At 43.5% G+C, this 20,861-nt stretch overlaps 1 protein-coding gene across 5 annotated transcripts in view; it reads left to right on the forward strand.

Annotated features, from left to right (window-relative positions):
• CA10 (carbonic anhydrase 10) overlaps nt 1-20,861 on the forward strand; it is a 387,612-nt gene that overhangs the window by 357,131 nt on the left and 9,620 nt on the right. For 3 of the 5 annotated variants that reach the window (XM_079799226.1, XM_079799227.1, XM_079799228.1), the window contains 6 exons: nt 2,424-2,496; nt 13,951-14,105; nt 16,277-16,451; nt 19,566-19,657; nt 19,912-20,047; nt 20,156-20,239. In XM_079799226.1, the coding sequence (XP_079655352.1) occupies nt 2,424-2,496; nt 13,951-14,105; nt 16,277-16,451; nt 19,566-19,657; nt 19,912-19,950 (534 nt within the window). In that variant the 3' untranslated portion in view covers nt 19,951-20,047; nt 20,156-20,239. Of the gene's footprint in view, nt 1-2,423; nt 2,497-13,950; nt 14,106-16,276; nt 16,452-18,642; nt 20,051-20,155; nt 20,240-20,861 lie in introns of those variants that run through there. The other 2 variants (XM_079799229.1, XM_079799230.1) reach the window with 2 other exon arrangements.

Genomic DNA, 20,861 nt, shown 5'->3' on the forward strand with positions numbered 1-20,861 from the left:
CCTTTGTGTTATGTCTAAGACCCACTGAGATTACTGATGCAGGTCCAGGCTGCCTCCCTGTGGGGTTTTGGGAGGAACTTGTGCCCCGGACCCTGAGGTCAGTGAAAGAGGGGCAGTTTGGGCCACTTTGGCCCTTAGGGTGCTTCCATTCTTCCCCTGAGCAAACCTGAAGCTTTCTGGTTAGACCTCACAGTAAGCCACAGCACCCCTATCTTTGTTCATTATAGTCAACTTCCAGATGTTCCGTGAGCTATCCCAGCTGTGACTAGTCATTCACTCACCCCAATGCACGGATCGAGTGTGGGACATGGGCCGGCCCTGTGCTAGGCGCTCGAAATAGAAATAAGTGAATAAAGCCCTTGGTCTCTAAGGGCACACATTGTTACTAGGCCTCCCCTCCTTCTGATCTTTCCACCTCCCCTTCCCAGCTCCCTGCAGGGGAGGCAGGAACGAAAATGAGAGGCCCCACATCTAGGTCAGCTGAGCCCTAGAGATGTCACTGTGCCCAAAAGCTGAGCCGTAGAAGGGTTGGAGTTGTTGGCTAAAAATAAGAGACTTGTTTATCTGTGGGCTTTACTTATCTCTGTCCCCTCCTCATCCCCCATCCTTCCCGTGACCACAGGGAGCTGAGATTTGGCTGTAATTGCTACTCAATCACACACCATTAACTTCCCACTTAAGCTCACTTATACCAAGTACATATTTTATCCTCTCACCCACGCAGCCAACACACTAGAGCCCACAAATCATCTGTGTGCACTTTGGAAATTTTTCAGTTATTTTTAATCAGCTCAAAGGGATCCAGTCCCAGTGTTAGCACTACCCAGACTCGCCAGGTACCAGGAGCCCAAGGCACCGGACAGTGGGCCATGGCACATTCCTTACCTGCCATGACATTATAGTTTGGCTCTCCTCCTTTCCGAGGGTACGTCAGCCCACACCGGTGGCTTCGGGCTATCTTTTAAATGGCCACAGAGGATGGCAAAGCAGCAATTGGGTTTGGTACTAAAGCTTCTGGGGTATAGCAGTGTTTCATTTGGGACTTTTCTCTGTTTGTGGGTGGGCTTTTACAAACACCATTGAGCATTGTCACTCACCAAGCTCCCCTTGGTGTGTGTCTCAACACAACACACCCAGGACCAGTGGGAAATGAGAGACAGATGGTGAGAAAATAAACAGTCTGTGCTATTTCCAAACTAAAAATTACCTGTTGTTTATCTAATAATAATAATCACCTGCTGAATTTTTCCAACCCTCAGAATAAATCAGATTTAAAATGTTGATGTGTCACAACATCCGATTAGTAGCTGAGGCGTAAATTACAGAGCAGAGCTGAACCAAGTGAGGTAGGAGAGAAATTATTAGGATGAACAATGCACCTCGGAAAAAAATGAGTAAAAAGTGGGTGCTAAGAAAACAGTGTCCACAGTCTCCAAATGGTGGTCCCCTGGATCAAGCTCCTTGAACCTTGCTTTTTCTCCCAAAGAGGGGATTTGGAGACCTAAAGGCATGGGCAACTGATCCCTAAACATCTGGTATAATGTTTGACCCATAATCGATGCTTGGTAAATTTTTATTGAATATATGAATGCATAGATGCATAGATGGTTGGATGGATGGATGGCTGCATAGATGCATGGATGGGTGGATGGATGCATGGATGGGTACATGGATGGATGGATTATGCGTAGATGGATGATTGAATGGCATGGTATATGATATATTCAACTTATGCAATAAAGAGCAGTTACATAATCAGGTTCTCTATTATTCTTAGAGATTTACTTTCATCTCCTGACTCCTCTGTTCTGTGTACTCTTTCTCACTCTCTACCTAGATTACTATCTCCTTCCTAACATGTCACTCCCTGCCTCTTGCTCAAAACCCTTTGATGGTTCCCCATCCCTAGTTTAAATTCTCTAACATGATTTTCAAAGCCTGGCATGAGCTAGCCTTTGCTTACCCCTCTAGCCTCACCTCCCATACTCTCAGCTCCATCTACACTGAAGTACATGCCTTAGCATGGCTAGTGCTCCCATGTCCATGTATGAACAGGTCCTCTGTAAGTAATATGTTTCCTTACCCTTCCTTGTTTCCACACTTAACCACCAAAGCATTTTGTTAATTTCCACCCATCCTTCAAGACTCAGTTCAGGTCTTAGCTCTGCAGATTCCCCAGGTGGATGATTCTCTCCTAGCACTGTTCATACAATATTATAGCCATTTATTTACTTATCTGTCTTCTTTCTCTAGACTGGGGTTTCTGGGAAATAGAGTATATTTTATCTCTGAATTTTCAGTCATCATAATGATTGGCATATGGTAGGCACTCACGAAATGTGAATGAACAAGTGAATTCATGGAAGCAATGTTTATCCTGAGACAGCACTATCCAATCATTAAATTTTTCTTTTCTACCCTAGGTTTCTGATTCATCAAACCCATTTCTTAATCGAATGCTCAACAGAGATACTATCACAAGAATAACATATAAAAGTAAGTTTGGTTCAATTTCTTATACAACAGCTGTTCTATAAAGGTTAGTTCCGTCTGAAGGCAGAAAGCCAGAATCTATGATCTCCAAGAGCCCCTTTTAGCTTCCTGGTCCTTTGGTTCTGTAGAAAGTGACTCTGGAAAGTCAGAGTTGGCTAAGAAGCAGCCCATTTCAAAAAATATTCCCTGGATTCTTTGTCATCCATGCCTGTCTAAGGCAATAATGATTATTATGAAGATGGTCATCGTTAACCCATGGATTGATAATAAATCAGGGCCTTCTATTAGCTGAGAAACTACACCATGGCAGCTAGTCATGTTTGGGGCTTCGCCAATTATGTGATGGGAAAAGCATTCACATGGTAGTTTGCATCCAACTTCAGCATTTACAGAGCCTGACTGTGGGGCCAAGTCTCCCTCTCTGTGTCACTGGGTCTCCCTTTCAAGTAGAGGCCAGGTGGCCTCTTTATTCTTCCTCATGTATGACCCATTGATCTAGAGGACTCTGTCCTGTTTCCTTGGGTTTCCAGGGTGTTTAGTCCCTAGAATCTTTACGCAGAAAAGAGAGAACAGTACAGCATTGGAAGGAGAAGAGGGAAAAGGTGCTGCTGCTGTCCACAGAAATCCCAGAAATTGCTGGATTTGGGAAAACTTATATGAAATAGTGCACATCAAGAGATGAAAGAAGTCAGTACAAAAATATATATATTACCTAAAGCGGGATTTAAGTCCTAACTTTGTCCTTAAGCAAGGAGCTTTCTCATTTTGACTCTGTTTCCTCATCGCTAAAGTGAAGAAGTTGAATTTCAGGTGTCTGAGGCCCATCTAGGATTCTGAACCAAGCAATAGGTAAATAATGATGTTCACAAAAGTTAAAAGCAGCATGCAAACATTCTAACAGGCCACTTCCCCTTGAACATCACCTAGAAGAATGAATGACGTTGTCTCCAGAGCCACCACCACCCCCTCATCTCATCAGTACCCCAGTGGAGTCTAATCTAAGGAAGGGGTTGCTGACTTATGTAGAAATAGCACATTTGATAACTGCCCATAAAAGATTGTTATTAGTCTTTTAACTTTTTTGATTAAAAAAGCATGAAAATTAAATAAAATGTTTTCAAATAATCTTGAATTTGCAGTTTAGAGACCGTGAAAAGCCGTGAAATCACACATTAAGCCCCAACACACAATCTAACAGATTGCCAGCTGCAGAATCAATCATTAGTGAGACTTTCCTCCCCGCTCCACCCCCGGCACCGGTCTGATTAATTTTGAGCGATGTGGCTGTAGCTGAAGAAGGAAGTATCCACGTGGGTGTGCGCTATGGGAAAGTGTATCGATTCTGGTGTAAATAGGGACTGGAGAGCCAAGGTGACGAGTCGTGTTGGGACCAATGATGGATGGCTGTTTTGTGGCTAAGGGAAACTTCTGCTTCAGATGAGGCGTCCCTGCTGACTGCCACCCCCATCCGGTCTGCCGGAACTGAGAAGGACACACTTTGGCAATAACTGAAGTGGATAGTGATGTTAAAACCCAAGACCTTGATTCATTTGTTCACTCACTCCGCACATATCTATGGAGTGGTTCCTAAGTGCCAAGATATAGAGAAATCAATATAAAGGACATGTCTGTCCACGAGGTCTTCACTATTTAGTTGGGGAGACGGACTCTCATAGTGTCTGATAAAGATTTGTGTAACAAGGTCAGTGTTAAAAATATGAAAAGAATGCTTTCAAATCATAGAAGATCTGCGTAGAATTACATGGCAAGGTTGCACAAAGCAGGCGCCATTCAAATAAGGACTGAATAGATGAATAACTATTTGCTGGGGAAAGAGAAAAGAGAAAGAAAAAGAGGGAGGAAGAGAAAAAGAGAGAGAGAGGAGGGGGGAGAATGGAGGAAGGCGGCACATTCTAAGCCTAGAGAGCAGCATCTGCCGCAAAGAGAGCATTAAAAGGACAATAAAGCCCAGACGGTGTGGCTCAGTGGTTGAGGATGAACCTATGAACCAAGAGGTCATAGTTCAATTCCTAGTCAGGGCATATGCCTGGGTTGTGGACTCCATCCCCAATGTGGGGCATGCAGGAGGTAGCCAATCAATGATTCTCTCTCATCAATGATATTTCTCTCTCTCTCTCTGCCTCTCCCTTCCTCTCTGAAATCAATAAAAAATACACATATTAAAAGAGGATGAAGAGTTCAAAGGGAGGATCTCTGTCCTCATCAGCTCTCCATCTAACAGTAAACCCTATAAACATCGGTGATGATCTGAATTAATGGAGGAATGAAGGCCCCCTGACGTAGCAGTGGCAGGGATAGAGATAGTGAGTGGCGAGAAGGATGGTTGGGAGCCAGATCTTGAATGGTCTTGATTCCAGGCTGAGGGATGTATGCAGAAGACGTATTTGAAGAAATGCCCTCAGCACCTCTCCAGACCCCCTTCTAGAAATGCAAATAGAAGAGAGCAGGAGCCCCTCCTCCGCTGTCCTTCATAATCTAGCTGTCAGAGCCGAGGGAAAAGAAAGGAGAACTAAGGGAGATAAGGAGGCCCCATGGGGAGAGGTAACTGCATTATGCCCCCTAATCACAGGTATTTGGTGCTCCAACATTCATTGGGGGATGATGGAGGTTTCCCGGTAGCACATTTATCATGCACCTGAAGGTTGGCACCACAGGGATAATGATGGCCCCACACGTGGGAATGGCCTAGACACGCTATGCCCAGAACTCTGGCTTCAGGGATTGATTTGCTCAGCAGGAAAGCACCAGCACTCTTCCCTCCAGCTAAACTCCCTGAGGCAGCCAGCCTGTGTGGCAAGCAGGGGAGTATCTGAAACACGTCATTCACTAGGATACAGCCGGTGGGTGGGAAGCACAAGCCTGAAAGTCTCTCCAGAGACCCAGCAGGAGGCAGCAGGTGATGCTGGCATCAGCCCATGAATTCCAGTCAAGATGGAGACAACGCCACCTGCTCAGGGGCACCTCTCAGAATACTCTGCTTGCAAACTAGCTACAATACTGATACTTTCACATTCCATGAAACGCATGGGGGGTTTTTTTCTCTTAATGCCAATTTGGGTTCAGTTTGAAGAGCTATCTCTTTGCTTTTTGCATTTGTTTCCACTTGGAAGGGGCCTAAGCTAACACAGAATTTGGGGAAACTTGGAAAGTTCAAGCTCATACCATCCTAAGCTCTCTGCAACTCCTGCCTGTACCCTGGCATGGAACCACCAGTGAAAATCAGTGTCATACAGAAGGACATAGCAGCACTGCCATTATTGTCACATGTAGTAACCACTTAAGTCATGGGGTCAGTCTTCCTCATCAGTCTTCCCTTGGAGACCATTGTAATGATAAGTCAACCTAAGACTTTGAGCAGAGAGTGACATGATCTGCTGACAAAGGGATCACTCTGTTTGTCTGACTGGGAATAGACTAGAGAGAAGCAAGGAGAAATGTTGGGAGATGATTGCAGCAATCCAAATGATGAGACATTGTAGATCATGACCAGGCTAACGTGGAGGAGGTGGAGAGAAATGATTGGGTATATTTTGAAGACATTTCTTAATAGATCAGATGTGTGATATGAACAAGAAGAGTCAAGGATGACTAAGGTTTTTAGGCTGAGCAACTGGGAAGAAGAGGTTTCCATCAAGTGAGATGTGAAGACTGTTGATGAAACATGTGAGTAGTGGGCGGGAAGGGAACTAGAAGTTTCAAGCATGCTAAGCTTGAGATGTCTACCAATAAGAGGCATGGAGTAGGCAGTTGGATATATGAATCTAGATTTCAGGAGACAGAACTGAAGATATAAATGCAAAAATCATTGGGTTCCAGATGGCATTTTAACTGGGTGAAATCATGGGAGTGAGAATAGATAGAGAAGAGAGGCGGACATGTCCTCACTTTTAAAAGAGCAGCTCAAATCCTCATGACTAGGGATTGCAAATCATTTCTAAAGATATCTTTTAAATCCCACCCTCAAAGAGGCTCTTGTGTGTCTGCCTCATCAGCTAGCTGAGGAGGTGTGAGGAGGCTAGAACACCACGGAAACATGCGGTGAAGTCACCATGAAATGGCAGCCAATAGGGACACCGTCCATTTGCTTGGTTTCATCAGAGATTAAATGAGTAGGAGAGAAAAAGGAATTGTGAAAAATCATCCTATTGAGCCAGTTAAGAAAATCAATGCCAGGCAATCCATTAAAAAAAAAAAAGGAAAGAAGGAGAATCTTGTCAAAGAACTGGGAATTTTAGAAGCCAGATATCAAGCTGATGAAAGTCAGCATACTTATGAGAAATACTAGAGGGCCCGGTGCATGAAATTTGTGCACTCAGGAGGGATTCCTCAACCCGGCCTGTGCCCTCTCGCAGTCTGGGAGCCCTCGGGGAATGTCCAACTGATGGCTTGCTCCCCGCGCGCAGCGGGCCTAAGCTGGCAGTTGGACATCCTTAGCCCTGCCACCGAGGCAGGAGAGGCTCCCACCAACACCACTGCACTCTCCAGCCGTGAGTCTGGCTTCTGGCTGAAAGGCGCTCCCCCTGTGGGAGCACACTGACCACCAGGGGGCAGCTCCTGCATTGAGCGTCTGCCCTCTGGTGGTCAGTGCATGTCATAGCAACTGGTCGACCTGTCATCTTTCTGCTCCTTGGTGGTCAGAGCACATCATAGTGAGCAGTTGAATGGCCTTAGCATATCATTAGCATATTATGCTTTGATTGGTTGAACGGATGACCAGACAACCAGACACTTAGCATATTAGGCTTTTATTATATAGGATGTGTTCTACTAAAGAGAGATGAAACTAGCAGACTTAGGCTCCTAGCTCTACCATTTCCATTGCTATGTGGCTTCAGGCAAGTTTCTTAACATCTCTGAAATAACAATTTCATCATTGGTAAAATGACTATATTAATACTGATATTGAGAGGGTTGGTGTAAGGATTAAGCAAGGTCATGAGTCAACCGCCTGGACAATGACTAGTATAAGTGCATAGTTTTGTATGTTTCTAAATTGTCCTAAACTGCATGGTCATTAAAACCAGCTTCCTGAAGAGTAGGAGGTAGGTCACTATGATGCCACCTAAAAGAATATGTTTAACATAAACACAATGCAGGGCACACAGACAATATCTTGCTCACTCTAAATGAAGTTTCAAGTTCACAGTTCCCATGTGTGAACCCATGCAGTCGATGGTAATGGCCTAGTGAGGATCCACCACTTTCCTTGGAAGTTTGGATTTCATATATCTGAGCAAATCTTATAAAACTCTCTCCCTAACCCGGACCAACAATGGGAAAGACCAGCCTGAATTAATTTCAGGCTGAATTTAGACAGTCTTCTGAATGAAATCCATTTTATTAAAGTTAAATTCCCCTTCAACAGATTGGGGGTCAAGACTGAAATCATGACATTGAAAAATGGACTTTCTGAATGGATTTTCTAGAGGAGATATTGGTCATTTACTCAAAGTAGTTTAATTTTTTTAATGTGGTGTTTTGGAAAGATGCCTGTATCCCTCCGTTTTCTTTGTGTTAATTAATTAGCAGGCACAGTGCCCCAATTATGTAAAACGTAACATTCCTATCATTTTAATATCCACGTGACTTCATCAAGCTAGCATTTTTTCTTAATTTTATGGTATTTTAAAGTGGTAAAATTAGTGACTAATGGAGTGCAAAGAGCCTTCTTAAGTGGGTAAGAGGGAGTCGTTATTAGGACATTACGTATAAATGAACTATTCCAATGTCCTAGGACAGTGTAGCATTTTGGTAGTTTCAGTCTCATTCGGTTTCACGCTCTCCATTCATTTCATACTCAGTAAATACAATGGTGAACTTTAGTCCAAAAAGAATCCAAAAGATCACAGATTCCAAATTTGAAAGTGTCTGGCTGTTGTCTTAATATATTTCCTCTGAGGAAATAAAGGCAGGACTGAAGGCGTTTAGAGGAGAGATGTTTAAGCGTGGTGTTTTGACACACCATATGAGTCCCTTAAAACATCTTTTTCAGACTTGCCTATTTATAACTTTGCTTTAGCCCCCGACCCTTAACCCAGCTAAAAGATGAATGTGTAGGCAAGGGGAGACCAACTTGTAACCGCCTTATATGTCTTAGTTCCTCCGGAAGTGTTTTGTGAGCCCGCCCCTCAGAGAGACAGGGTGTTAAATGTGATGAAATGTCACCAGAGAATTTAAGCATATTGTTCCTCGTGCCTTTCTCGGTGCTTAATTGAACTTGTACTTTCATTTCAAAGAACAGCTTTGGAAAGGTTTTCACAGAATACGAAATGCAACATACCCATTCGTGTTGCAATCTAAGTAGTAACTCAAGTCGGCGAGGAACGGAGAAGGAGCAGCTTACCTCCATGAATCCAATTCTCAGAGGCTCTTTCTTTCATTTATTGTTTGTGTAGAACAAAAAATCATATTACTTTATGCTTTAGTAATTGCTTTTTTTCATTTCAGTTGAATGTGCCTCAGATTACAAGAAGAACTGTCATTCCATATGAGGAAATTGCCAAATAGTTCCATGTTGATCAGAAGGGAGTCCACTATTGATCTCCGGGACTGCCAAATCTTTTTCATTGGCATCGTTCCCTTTGGGTTTTTTGTTTAAATATATTTTTATTGATTTCAGCGAGGAAGGAAGAGGGAGAGATAGAAACATCAATGATGAGAGAGAGTCATTGATCAGCTGCCTCCTGCACGCCCTATACTGGGGATCGAGCCCACAACCCGGGCATGTGCCCTGACCGGGAATCAAAATGTGACCTTCTGGTTCATAGGTCGATGCTCAACCACTGAACCATGCCGGCTGGCCGGCATCATTCTCTTTGAATGGGAACTTCATAAGCTGGAAGGCAGGTGATGTTAAATCTAATCAGTGGTCCACATAGGTAAACACAATGCGTTTAACAGAGGCTGCGCTGTTGCTCAGACTGAGGCAAGATTCCCCACTGTACAGTTCTAGGTGTTTTCATCATAGGTGCTTCCCTTAGGAAGAGGAAAAGAAAAAAAGTCAACTTGGGAATTGTGTCCCTGACTAAGAACTCAGCATAACATAAATGATAGACTTGCCAAGAGCATGTCATAAAATCAAGAGTATAGCCATCAACTTCTACAGTAATTTGGAAGAATAACACTGGGCTATGAACTGTGCATAAATATTTTATACCTTTTGATTGTGTAAGGGGTCTTCCTGTACTACAAAGATGTAGACAATACTAAAAAAATTACAACACTGTCATACCAAAAATTTGACCTACTTAAGATACGTGTCTATGTAAACTTGTTTCTGTTGAATGACATTTCAGAGTCTATAGAATTCTTTTTTAATTGAAAATGACTTCAGTAATATCCAGAATAATCTGGATATTTCCCTCAAGTAAGAGATTACAATACTTAGCCATGATGGAAAAGTAAGTTACTGACAAAGCCCACAATTAGAACTTAAACTTGAATTAAGACTCCTGCTTGAAGTCTGGGGCTTATCCTATATAAGCTATATTCTCCTAAGATAGATAGATGGTGATGATGATAGACAGACAGATAGGTGATAGATAGGTAAGGTAGATAGATAGATGAAATAAATAAGTAAAGAAAGAAAACCTCTCTATAAAACTATCCATGAAAATTTATTTGAACTCCTGCCATCACTTCTTCTCAGTAAATATCCTTAAAGCAAGCAGGGGCATGCATGATCACCCCACTGGCCTCGGAGCTACCCCGCACATTTGTGTCTCTCTGCTCATAAGTAACTCTGACCTCTAGATCTTTGCCACTCTTACTAATGAATAGAGCCGTGAGAGTCTGAGGACCAGAGGCCACTTTCCAGTGCATTAGTTCTTAGGCTCCTTTGGTCTACGATGCCCAGAGGATGACACAGACATGCACAGACCGAGTTTTTCTGCAGGCTGCTGCATGGATGCGATCGCCTGTGGGTAACAATAATTAGTTCCTGGCCAGGTCAGCAGTGGAGGACACTCCAGGGTTCCTTGACACTAGGGTGAAAACTGCTGGGTGTGCTCATTCTTTTCTCGGGTTCCATTGCCTGCATCCTGCCAAATACACCAAGCAAGTCTTTGTGGGGAGAAAAGAATAAGCAAAAGGGTAGCCTATAGTTCTCAAATTCCAATTTCTAAAAGAGAACACTGATTTAGTGGCAACCTTTGAGGCAACATGGTGAGTGAAGTAGACAAGCATTACATGTTAAATGCACACCAATTTCAGCAATGCAAATACGCGGTTCAGGAGTGTTTGGTGTAGAAACATGGTCAGACAACAGTCTCCGTCTCACCCTAATGTCTCAGGATGTGATATGTAATGAGGACAGGGCTGGGCAGCACAAACTTAAGTTAATGGTATAGACTGGAGCCTCAGAGAATTTTTCCCATCATCTGGCAGATGATATTGCCTCTTCCTCCCTTAGTTTATGACCAGCACTACCAGCAGGTGGAGCTGCTAGGCAGAAACCACTTCATTCATTCATTCATTCATTCATTCAACCAATGTTTATTGAGCACCCACTACGCAGTAGACCCCCATACTGGGGCTTGGGATTAGATATAAAAGATGGAATCCCTTCTCCCAAAGGCTCACAGCTTAGTGGAGACAGTAGGTAACTATTGACAAGCAAATTCAGCAAATATGGTGGAAATGGAAGGCACTACCCCAGCTGGGGGAGAGCCAGGAGGCCTCGGAAAGGCCAAGCAGTGGTTATCTTGGAGAAGGCGGGTGAGAACAGCCCAGGAAGGAAGGAGTGACATCATTGCTACCCAGCCTCGCTGAGTACTTTCCATGGACCAGGCCCCGTGCCAAGTACTTGAAAAACTTGATCTCATTCGTTCCTCAGACAACTCTATGAGGCAAGTGCTCTGTCTTCGTCAGTCCTGAGTGCTATAACAAAGTACCATATACACAACAGAAATTCACTTCTCACAGTTCTAGAGGCTAAAAGTCCAAGATCAGGGCACCAGCATGTTAGGAACCTGGTGAGAAACCTCTTCTGGGTTGCAGAATTCTTGTTGCATCCTCACATGGTAGAAAAAGATGAGAGCGCGCTCTGGAGTTGCTTTGATGAGGGCACTAATCCCATTCATGGCAGCTCCACCTTCCAAAGGCCCTGCCTCCAAATACCATCACAATTGGGGTAGGACTTCAACATATGAATTTGGGTGGGGAGGACACAAACATTCAGTCCACTGCCTATTCCAACCATCTGCGTACTACACATGTGGAAACAGGCTCAGAAGTTGCTGCATGTCTGTGGTCACTTGGATGGTAAACAGCAAAGTCATCTCTCACACTCAGGTCTGAGTCCAGAGCTCACACTCTTCACGCTGGGTCTTTGCAAGTTCTGTAGTGTGAGGACATAAATGAGCAAAAGGTCAAGTATGAGAATTAGGGAGATTCAAGGAAAGAACAAAGTTGGTGAATGAGGGTGGTGGGAGGGCAGAAGCTGCCTACCTTCTCTGACGACTGTTGCATTTCTCTAAGGGGATGTGGACAAAGAGGAATCTCCCGGTGGGACCACAGTGGGTAGTCTGGAATACCATCATTACGGTGCTTTGGAAGCATGTTGTTACCTTGCTTTGTGGGTTAAATCCATGAACATGCCTCATTGTGCTCTTACACACACACCCCCAACACACACACACACACACACACACACACACACACACACACACACACACACCAATCCTTCCCTCAAATGTGAATGCAACACAGAGCCTGGTTGTGGTTTCAGAGAAACATAAATGTTCTTTTTCTTTCCTCCAGTCATGCTTGGAATGCCCCTCATTCTACTGCCTCCTTCCTTCCCTCATTCCCACCACCACGAATAAAATAAAATAATGGCAGCATGCTTGAGTCCCAATATGCTCCACGGGCAAGCTTGGTTAAACAAATCACATTGACCTTTAATAAAGATGTGCCAAATGCTTCCTTCTCTCATTCAATATGTTAATCTTCAGCCAAAGCACTGTCAGAGCAAGCATCATTAAGTGCACATCTGATCACGCTACCCCCCTGCTTAAAACCCTTCAGTGGCTCTGCATTGCCTATGGGATGAAGCCCAAACTCCCAGCAGCACAGAGAAGGACCTTCAGGTGTGGCCCCTGCTGACCCTCCAGCCTCATTTCTCACAACACCCTTCCCCCTGCATCTCATCTACATGCTGGCTGTCCCTGGGTATGCACTGTTCTGTATGTCCTTAGCTCTTTCTCCAGCATGACTGTCTACAGTGCCCTTGACAGCCACCCCCCTGCCAGCCACACACTGATTAGCTCCTGTCATTCAAGATGCAATTCAGGTGAGCTCCTCGGCTAATCCTCTCCTGAGTCCCACCCCCAGGCAGAAGTGACAGCTTCTCAATGTACTTGGTGCAGATACGCATCACTGTGTCTGCTGCTCCTTGATGCCTTCACTTAATTACATCCTGCTCTCCGACACCCGGCCTGACACGTACAAGAAGCTCAAGAAATAGAGCCAAGTGATGGACACTCACATGAGCTTGCTGTGTAGGCACCTGATCTAACTGCCAAGGTTCATCACGTCAGTGTGTGCTCTAGGCATCATGACTTTGTCATGGAAGCATATTGCAAGGGCCAGGGTGCAGACCAGCCCAGCCGTGTACCAGTCGCTGTGTCTCTCTTGAACTTATCCTGAATCTCTGATGTTTTGATGGAAAAGCAAAATCATTTAAATAGAAAAACAAAGGAAGTCCTTTCTCCTAGAGTTGGTCTCCAAATGCAACCTGACCAATCTCTCTCTCTCTCTCTCAGTTGTTGAACTTAACTTTTTAAGCCTTGTGATTGGATTTGGCCTGATTACTTTTCTTTCTAAAAGAAGTTCTTAAATGTTCTTTTCATTAAGCAATGTTCAGAAACAAGAATGGTGACCAGGCAACCTTTCCACAGAAACTGAAGCCTTCAAATGGGCATTTCATTGTGACTATAATACTATGATTCCAAGTCTCAGGGACTATAACCAAATATTTGGCTCTTCTTTGTGTCCTTGTCATAGACCACATTTCTTTTCATCAATATTCAGTGTCGCATCCTGCAGGAAGAATGTGCTTCCTCGCATCTCTGATGTCAACCTTGGGCATGTAATTTTTTTGGCTACCAAAATGTGCACAGGAGTAACGTACACCACTTCTGGGATGGGAGCTTCTCCTCCTATCATTGCAACTCACCAGGGTCCAGATGGCACCTATCCTAAGAGTTTAGACAACAATGGCATGGAGGAAGCCCTCAGCCAACCTAGAGTGGACATGTATGTCAGCAAGAAATAAACCTTTGTTGTTTAAAATGATTGAGATTTGGGGGACTGTTCGTTACTGCAGCCTATCCTGACAGATGCAGTCTTCTGTAATCAGAAAAGGAAAAAATAATCAGCAATACCAGCACTTTATAAGAAACCTAATTCTTAAGTCTTTCTTATTTCCTTCTCTAGATGATGCATATTTACTACAGGGACTTAATATAGAAGAACTGTATCCAGAGACCTCTAGTTTCATTACTTATGATGGGTCGATGACTATCCCACCCTGCTATGAGACAGCAAGTTGGATAATAATGAACAAGCCTGTCTATATAACGAGGATGCAGGTGAGCTTCTCTGTGGTCTTTTAGCAAATGGGGAAGATGATGTGAAGACTGGCTGTGTTTGTGAAATACCTATTGTATTAGTTGGCTAGAAATGCTCTAATAAAGTACTGCAAACTTAAATAGCAGAAATGTATTGTCTCACAGTTCTAGAAGCTATAAATCCAAGATCAAGGTGTCAGTAGGATTGGTTCCTTTTTGAGGGAGTAAAGAAGAATCTGTTGCATGCCTCTTCTCTGGTTTCCGGTGTTTTCTGGCAATCTTTGGTGTTCCTTGACTTGTAGAAGCATCACTGCCACTCTGCCTTCATCTTCACATGGTGTTCTCCCTATGTCTGTGTCTCTTTGTCCAAGTCCCCCTTTTTTATAAGGACACCAATCATATTGCATTAGGGGCCACCCCAATAACCTCATTTTAGCTAATTACATCCATAATGACCTTATTTCTAAATAAGGTTGCATTCTGAGGTATTTGGGGGTTAGGACTTTAACTTATGAATTTTGGGGGTACACAATTCAACTCATCATTCCTATATTTAAAGAATCAGCATCTGAAAAGGCTTAGCATGAACTGATTGTAGAAGCATCGACTTGTCTGAGAAGGAACAGCAGAGTTAGTTCCCAAAGTGCTCTACAGCAATAGTGTTCAGAAAGCAAATGAGCAAAATGGATGATATGGTCAAATATGTTTGAAAACGCTGGGTTAAAAAAAGAGTTAAATAGATTTCATTGTTGGGAGACTTCCCAGGCCTTTAAAATGAAAATAATTATGTCAGTCTCCAAGAGGAAGAGATAGAATATGTAGCATTTCACAAACATATTTGAATGTGGAGTTCTTCAGAGCATCTCAGTATTTCTCATAAATCTGGCTTGCATCCTTCAGAACTGGACGGGAACCAGGAGCTCTGGCCTCTGAGGCAAGCTTTGGTTCATTATGTGCTCATTATGTGCTCCTGGGCTGCCACCCCCCTCCTGTGAAATAAATACTGCTCTTTATGATGCGGGGGTAAATTACACAAGTCTGTTCCAGCTCTGACATGCTCTGATTCTGGGATCCTATGACAGCTAAGAGGAAAGATGAGCAAAGGAAGCAGACTCCATTCTCCTTTACAGGATATGTACAGTTGATCTTTGAATAACTTGTCCACCGATATGCAAATTTTTTTAAATAAATGCTTGTGGTTGGGAGTCCATGGACATAGAGAGCTGACTCTATGCATTGTTCTATGCCATTTTATACAGGAGATTTGAGCATTCGTGGATTTTGGTATCCATGGGGTCGGGGGGGGGGGTCCCTATAAGCAATCCCCGATGATAGATACCAAGAGACAACTAAGTTTTGGGGGGAGTCAAAAGTTATATGCAGATTTTCAACTGCACAGAGGGTCGGTACCCCTAACCCCCACTTTGCTCAAGGATCAACTATACTTACAGCCCAAAAACAGTGAACAGTTTGAACTCCCTGATCCTATCTGTATTGGTTAGGACTCTTGGTGACAAGCAACCTCCTCCAGATAAACTCAGAGAAAGTGTTTGTTCAAGAGATACTGGGCATCTTAAGGAATTTATATCAGAAATTGATGTCAGGAACTCGCTGGGATCAGAACCCCAGACACCCTTTATCTCTGTTCTCTTCTGCTTCCTACCACCCATTCGCTTCATTCTTCTCTCCTGCTCAAAACTACTCCTTTGCTTCTCAGTCCTGGGGTGGAACTTGGCTGCAAACATTTCAGTCCAGCTCTTTGATTTCACAGAAAAGGAACCAAACTAATCCAGCTTAGTTTCGCTCTGACCCCTGGACCAGTCACTGTAGTTTGGATAATACCCATGTGCGGGGAATAATTCCCTGAATTGTTGAGAATTATTGAACCATGGGGTGTAAGAGAAAGAGACCCTGAAGAACAGCTAGTTGGATTTCCTCCTTCGACAGAGGGTATGTTTGAGGATAAAATAGAATAATCGACTTGTTCAGAGGCATCCATGAGCTACTGAGCTACAAACGAAGCTCACTCCACACATGGCAGCATCAGTGGCCCCCAGCTCAACTGAATCCACACAACCAGGGTCTCCGAGGGGCTCACATGGCCCTAGCCTGGCTTGGCCAGTCTACACAGTCTTCTTCCCTGGCGTATTTAGGAGGATGGGTGGATCTCACAGCTGTTTCTCTCTCCTCAGATGCATTCCTTACGCCTGCTCAGCCAGAATCAGCCATCTCAGATCTTTCTGAGCATGAGTGACAACTTCAGGCCCGTCCAGCCCCTCAACAACCGCTGTATCCGCACCAACATCAACTTCAGTTTACAGGGGAAGGACTGTCCAAACAACCGGGCCCAGAAGCTTCAGTATAGAGGTGGGTGCATGGCTCAGAGGGCACTGGGCCAGGCCAGAGCTCAGTCCTCCTGCTTACACCTGTCCTTGAAGGCCTGGCGTTTTCTCCCATTATCAGAATCGTGATTATAAATTATAATTAACACCGCCACCTTCCATGTGCCTGGCGCTTTTCTGTTGATAAAGCCTATATATTAGAGATAGAGATCAAACTTTAAATCCCTCTGTTTTGCTTCTGGTTCAGGCAAAACAGCCTTTTCATTGCCACTGTACAGAAGAGCCAGAGAGGCTGATTTTTTTCAAGGTCATGTGTTAGAGCAGACAGCTAGAAGCATTGGAGCTTTTATTTATGTGCATGATGAGCCCCTTTCTGCTAAAAGGTGAGCAAATGCTCTGGATGCCAGGCCGTTGGGATACAAGGAGGTAATGTGTGTGAATGCATCCTTTTCTGGTGCTATGTCCCTAGAAGTGACAATTATTCCTACTATGGGGGACATTCAAAACAACTCCCGCCTCCTGTAACCCTCTGGTCCATACCAGCCCTCTTCCCTTCTGCACACTAAGTATGTGTTTCATCATGGTGCTCAGCTCTCAACAAGGAAGGACGATGAAGGCAGAATGGTGTCGTGGAGACGCCTTTGACCCAGAGTCAGGACACCCAAGTTCCAGACCTAGTTCTGTCACTAACAAACTATGCAAACCCAGCCAAGTCATTTACCCAGTAGACCTCACTTTTTTATGATAATCCCTATACCATCTACCTCACGACTTGTGAGGAATGAACGAGAGCCTGGATGGTGAAGCCCTTTGTAGCAATAATGTGCTGCTCAAATATGGGGCTATAGATATTACCAGACAGCTTTTCGAAGCAGCTACCACCACTGCCCTTGGCCCCCCACTTCATCTCTCCTACTTCCCCCACATTTTCCTTTCTTTTTTCTCAGACACATGTAGAGTGCCAAAACTAATATTCTGTTCCCTTCAAGCCAGAGCTACCAACAAATAAATACTCAACCCATTGATTAAGCCTTCTCTTTACTCAACACCTATTTATTGTGCATCTACTATGTGCCAGGCACTTAGCTTGGTGACGAGGATATAGTGTGATGCAGACAGATATGACCCCATCCATCCAGCACAAATAGTCTACAGCAGGGTGTAGACTTTTGAGTCATACACCAGTCATATTGGATTAGGGCCTACCTCAATCAGTTAAATTAGGGCCCACCCCTGTAACCTCATCTTAGCTAATTATATCTGTAATTGCCTTATTTCCAAATAAGGTTGCATTCTGAGGTATTAGGGATAAAGACTTTAATTTATAAATTTTGGGGGGTATACAATTCAACTGATCACATATATGTTTAAATAATCAGCATCTGAAAAGGCTTAGTATGAACTGATTGTAGAATTATCAACCTGTCTGAGAAAGAACCAACAGGGTTAGTTCTCAAAATGCTCTACAGCGATAATGTTCAGAAAGCAATTTGAGTAAAAGGGATGTTGGTCAACTATGTTTGAAAAATCTGCATTTAAAAAGAGTTAAATAGATTTCATCAATGGGAGACTTCCCAGGCCTTTATAAAGATAATAATTATGCCAGTCTTCAAGAGGAAGCAATAAGATATGTAGCATTTCACAAACCTATTTGAATGTGGAATTTTCTGCCACACTCTGATGTTATGGTGTGAAAGAGGCCATAGGTAATATGTTAATAAATGGTGTGGCTGTGTTCCAATAAAACTTTATTATAAAAACTGATATGGGCTGGATTTGACCTGTTGGCTGTCATTTGCCCAACCGTGGTCTAGAGCAAAACTTTCTGTGACGATAAACATGTTCTATATCTGCACTGTTCAATAGGGTAGCTACTAGCCACATGTAGCTATTGAATAGTTGAAGTGTGACTAGTAGAGTGAGACAACTAAATTTTTTATTTAATTTTTCATTCATTTAAATTTATGGTAGCGGCATGTGACTGGTATGGGGACAATAATTTTGAATAGAGGTTCCTGGGTAAATAGAGGGCTCTAGGGATACAAAAAAGTAAGCAGGCATTTACAAACCTGCTCCTTCTCCTTTGGAGTAAGTCCCCCAAATTCTGTGCCAACTAATTCAACTATGCCTTGTTTTTATGTTGTGTGTGTGTGTGTGTGTGTGTGTGTGTGTGTGTGTGTGTGTGTGTGTGTGTGTTTCTTTCTCTCTCTTTCCAGTAAATGAATGGCTCCTCAAGTAGGGAACTAGCCCACGAAGAATTCCATCTCAGTGAAATGCTACAACTGTGAACTGACGTAACCTGGAATGTCCCCTTCTTTCTTCTCTCTCCTTCCCTTTTGTCAAGCCTCATTCACTCTTTGGATTGGCCCCATCTTCATGAAAAGTGTCTGCAAAACCATGGCAGAAGACACACACGCACACACACGCATACATACACACACACCTGCAAACATATCTACACACATACATGCACAGCCTTCAAGATCAGAAGTCAAGTTTTCAGAAACAAAAGGCTCATTCATGAGAGGTCTTAGAAGAAAATAACCAGTTAACCTGATTACAATTTTGATACTGTTTTCCTGAACTAATAAATCTACCCAATGAGACTTTTCAGCCTTTGTACATACAGAATTCTTCCAAAAGAGAGAGGAGAAAACATGGCTTTGACAGCATCAAGCAGACTTTGTGCTTTGCATCGAGTAATCTCAGTGTCCTAGGATCCTTGGAGGGTGCTGGTGGCAGGTGAACCAGGACAGAGTTGGCCAAGGACACTTATTTCTAGATTCTGATTCTTCTGTTTACTCAACAATTTAAAAAGAAAAAAAAAGGACAGACATTGAAGAGATACACATTGTATATATATACCACCGCAGACTATAAAGAAATTGAATTATTTCCCCTTTGTCACATATCTGTAGTAGGATTTGCCAAGATCAGATCCATTTGCTGTTTCTTGTTTTCCAAAGGTCATACATTGTGTTTGGTTATTGTTAACAGCTCAATAAATGGGTTTAACGACTTAATTTTATTTTTCTGGCTTTGGTCTGTTCTCCCTCCTTACAGGCTAAGCCCTGGCCCCATGCAGCTGCATTCTTTGGTTTCACTTGTTCCTTCATCTACATGTTTTGTTCATTTGCAGCCCGTTTTTTACTGAGTTTGTGGCAATCAGGAATGCATTTGCTAAGCAAGTATAACTTTAATTACCCTCCATGGCTCCATCATTCATACGAGGTGAGCTCCAGCCTGAGCTAGCAGGCTACCGATTCCTTGCGTTTTAAAACTGCCATCCCCCTCCCCCTGTGATGCTCCCTTGAAGGAATGCACTTTGCCTTGTAAATTCCTGGGGAAGGGGTGTCTTTTCTCTCCGGGTGCAGCTGGATCTCACAAAGTACAAACGAATGCCTTTCTTTCCTTGTTTATAATGGTCACTCACTGTGTTTGGTTACTGTCAAGAAATCAATAAATGTGTTTAACAAGTTACCCAGGACCCATGTCTGAGTTTATCAAAGGATGCTCCCTGCTGAAGCCCCTGAGTCCTGCTATGCTCACAAGCAATTGCATTGTGGCCGGCAGGGCAGCCCGAGCCGCCAGAACAGCCTGTCCAGTCGCTCCCGGAGCCAGGTAATTAATACCCTGTTGAGAAAACATATAGGCTTAGCTGCTGGAAGGGAAGGCTTGGATGTTCCTCTGGTGGCCAAATTAAAAATAACTTTCATCTCTCCTTTTTAGCACAAGAGGGAAAGCACGGGTATGCAGAGTCTGTGCGAATGGGAACATTCACAAGCATATGACAAACTTCAGCCAAGTGACGAGGTATATTGACAATGAAAAAAATCGATAGCCAGAAAGTTCATATTTGAAATAGACACTGAGCTGGATTTTTATTTTTACATTTTTCACCGATATTAGATGATGGGCTTGGCCATGATGACATATGCGCTTTTTTCTGAGCAATCGTATTTTTCCAGAAAACCAAATCTGTTTGCAAAGGTGTAGGCTGGGCAGCTGGCAGTCTTTCTCTGTGAGGCTTGCTGCTTCCTCTCTAAGTCTGAATCTTTCTTAGCCTGCAAGGGCAGGCAGCCATATAATATGATGGCTGAAGAACATGGAGGGTAAATCAACTAGGCCTGGCTTCAGATCTTTACTCTGCCACTTGCCTGTTTGCTGTGTGATCCTAGGCAAGTTGCTTTACTTCTCTGATCTATATCTGGGATGCTAATAACTGCCTGCACGAGTTGTGAGGCCTAAATGCTCTATGGCTACTTAAAGGGGTTAAACCTGCCATGAATATTCTATAAATGGTGCCTATAGGGCATGTGTATGGCCTACCTATCACGGGTTATCTGGACCAGACCATACCTCCCTCAGAGGGAGGGGCTAGCACCCATCACAACAGGGGGATCAAATTAATATCTAACGAAAACAATAGGGTACC

The sequence above is a fragment of the Cnephaeus nilssonii genome (genome assembly GCF_951640355.1).
Source record: "Cnephaeus nilssonii genome assembly, chromosome: 19".
Taxonomy (NCBI): Eukaryota; Metazoa; Chordata; class Mammalia; order Chiroptera; family Vespertilionidae; genus Cnephaeus; species Cnephaeus nilssonii.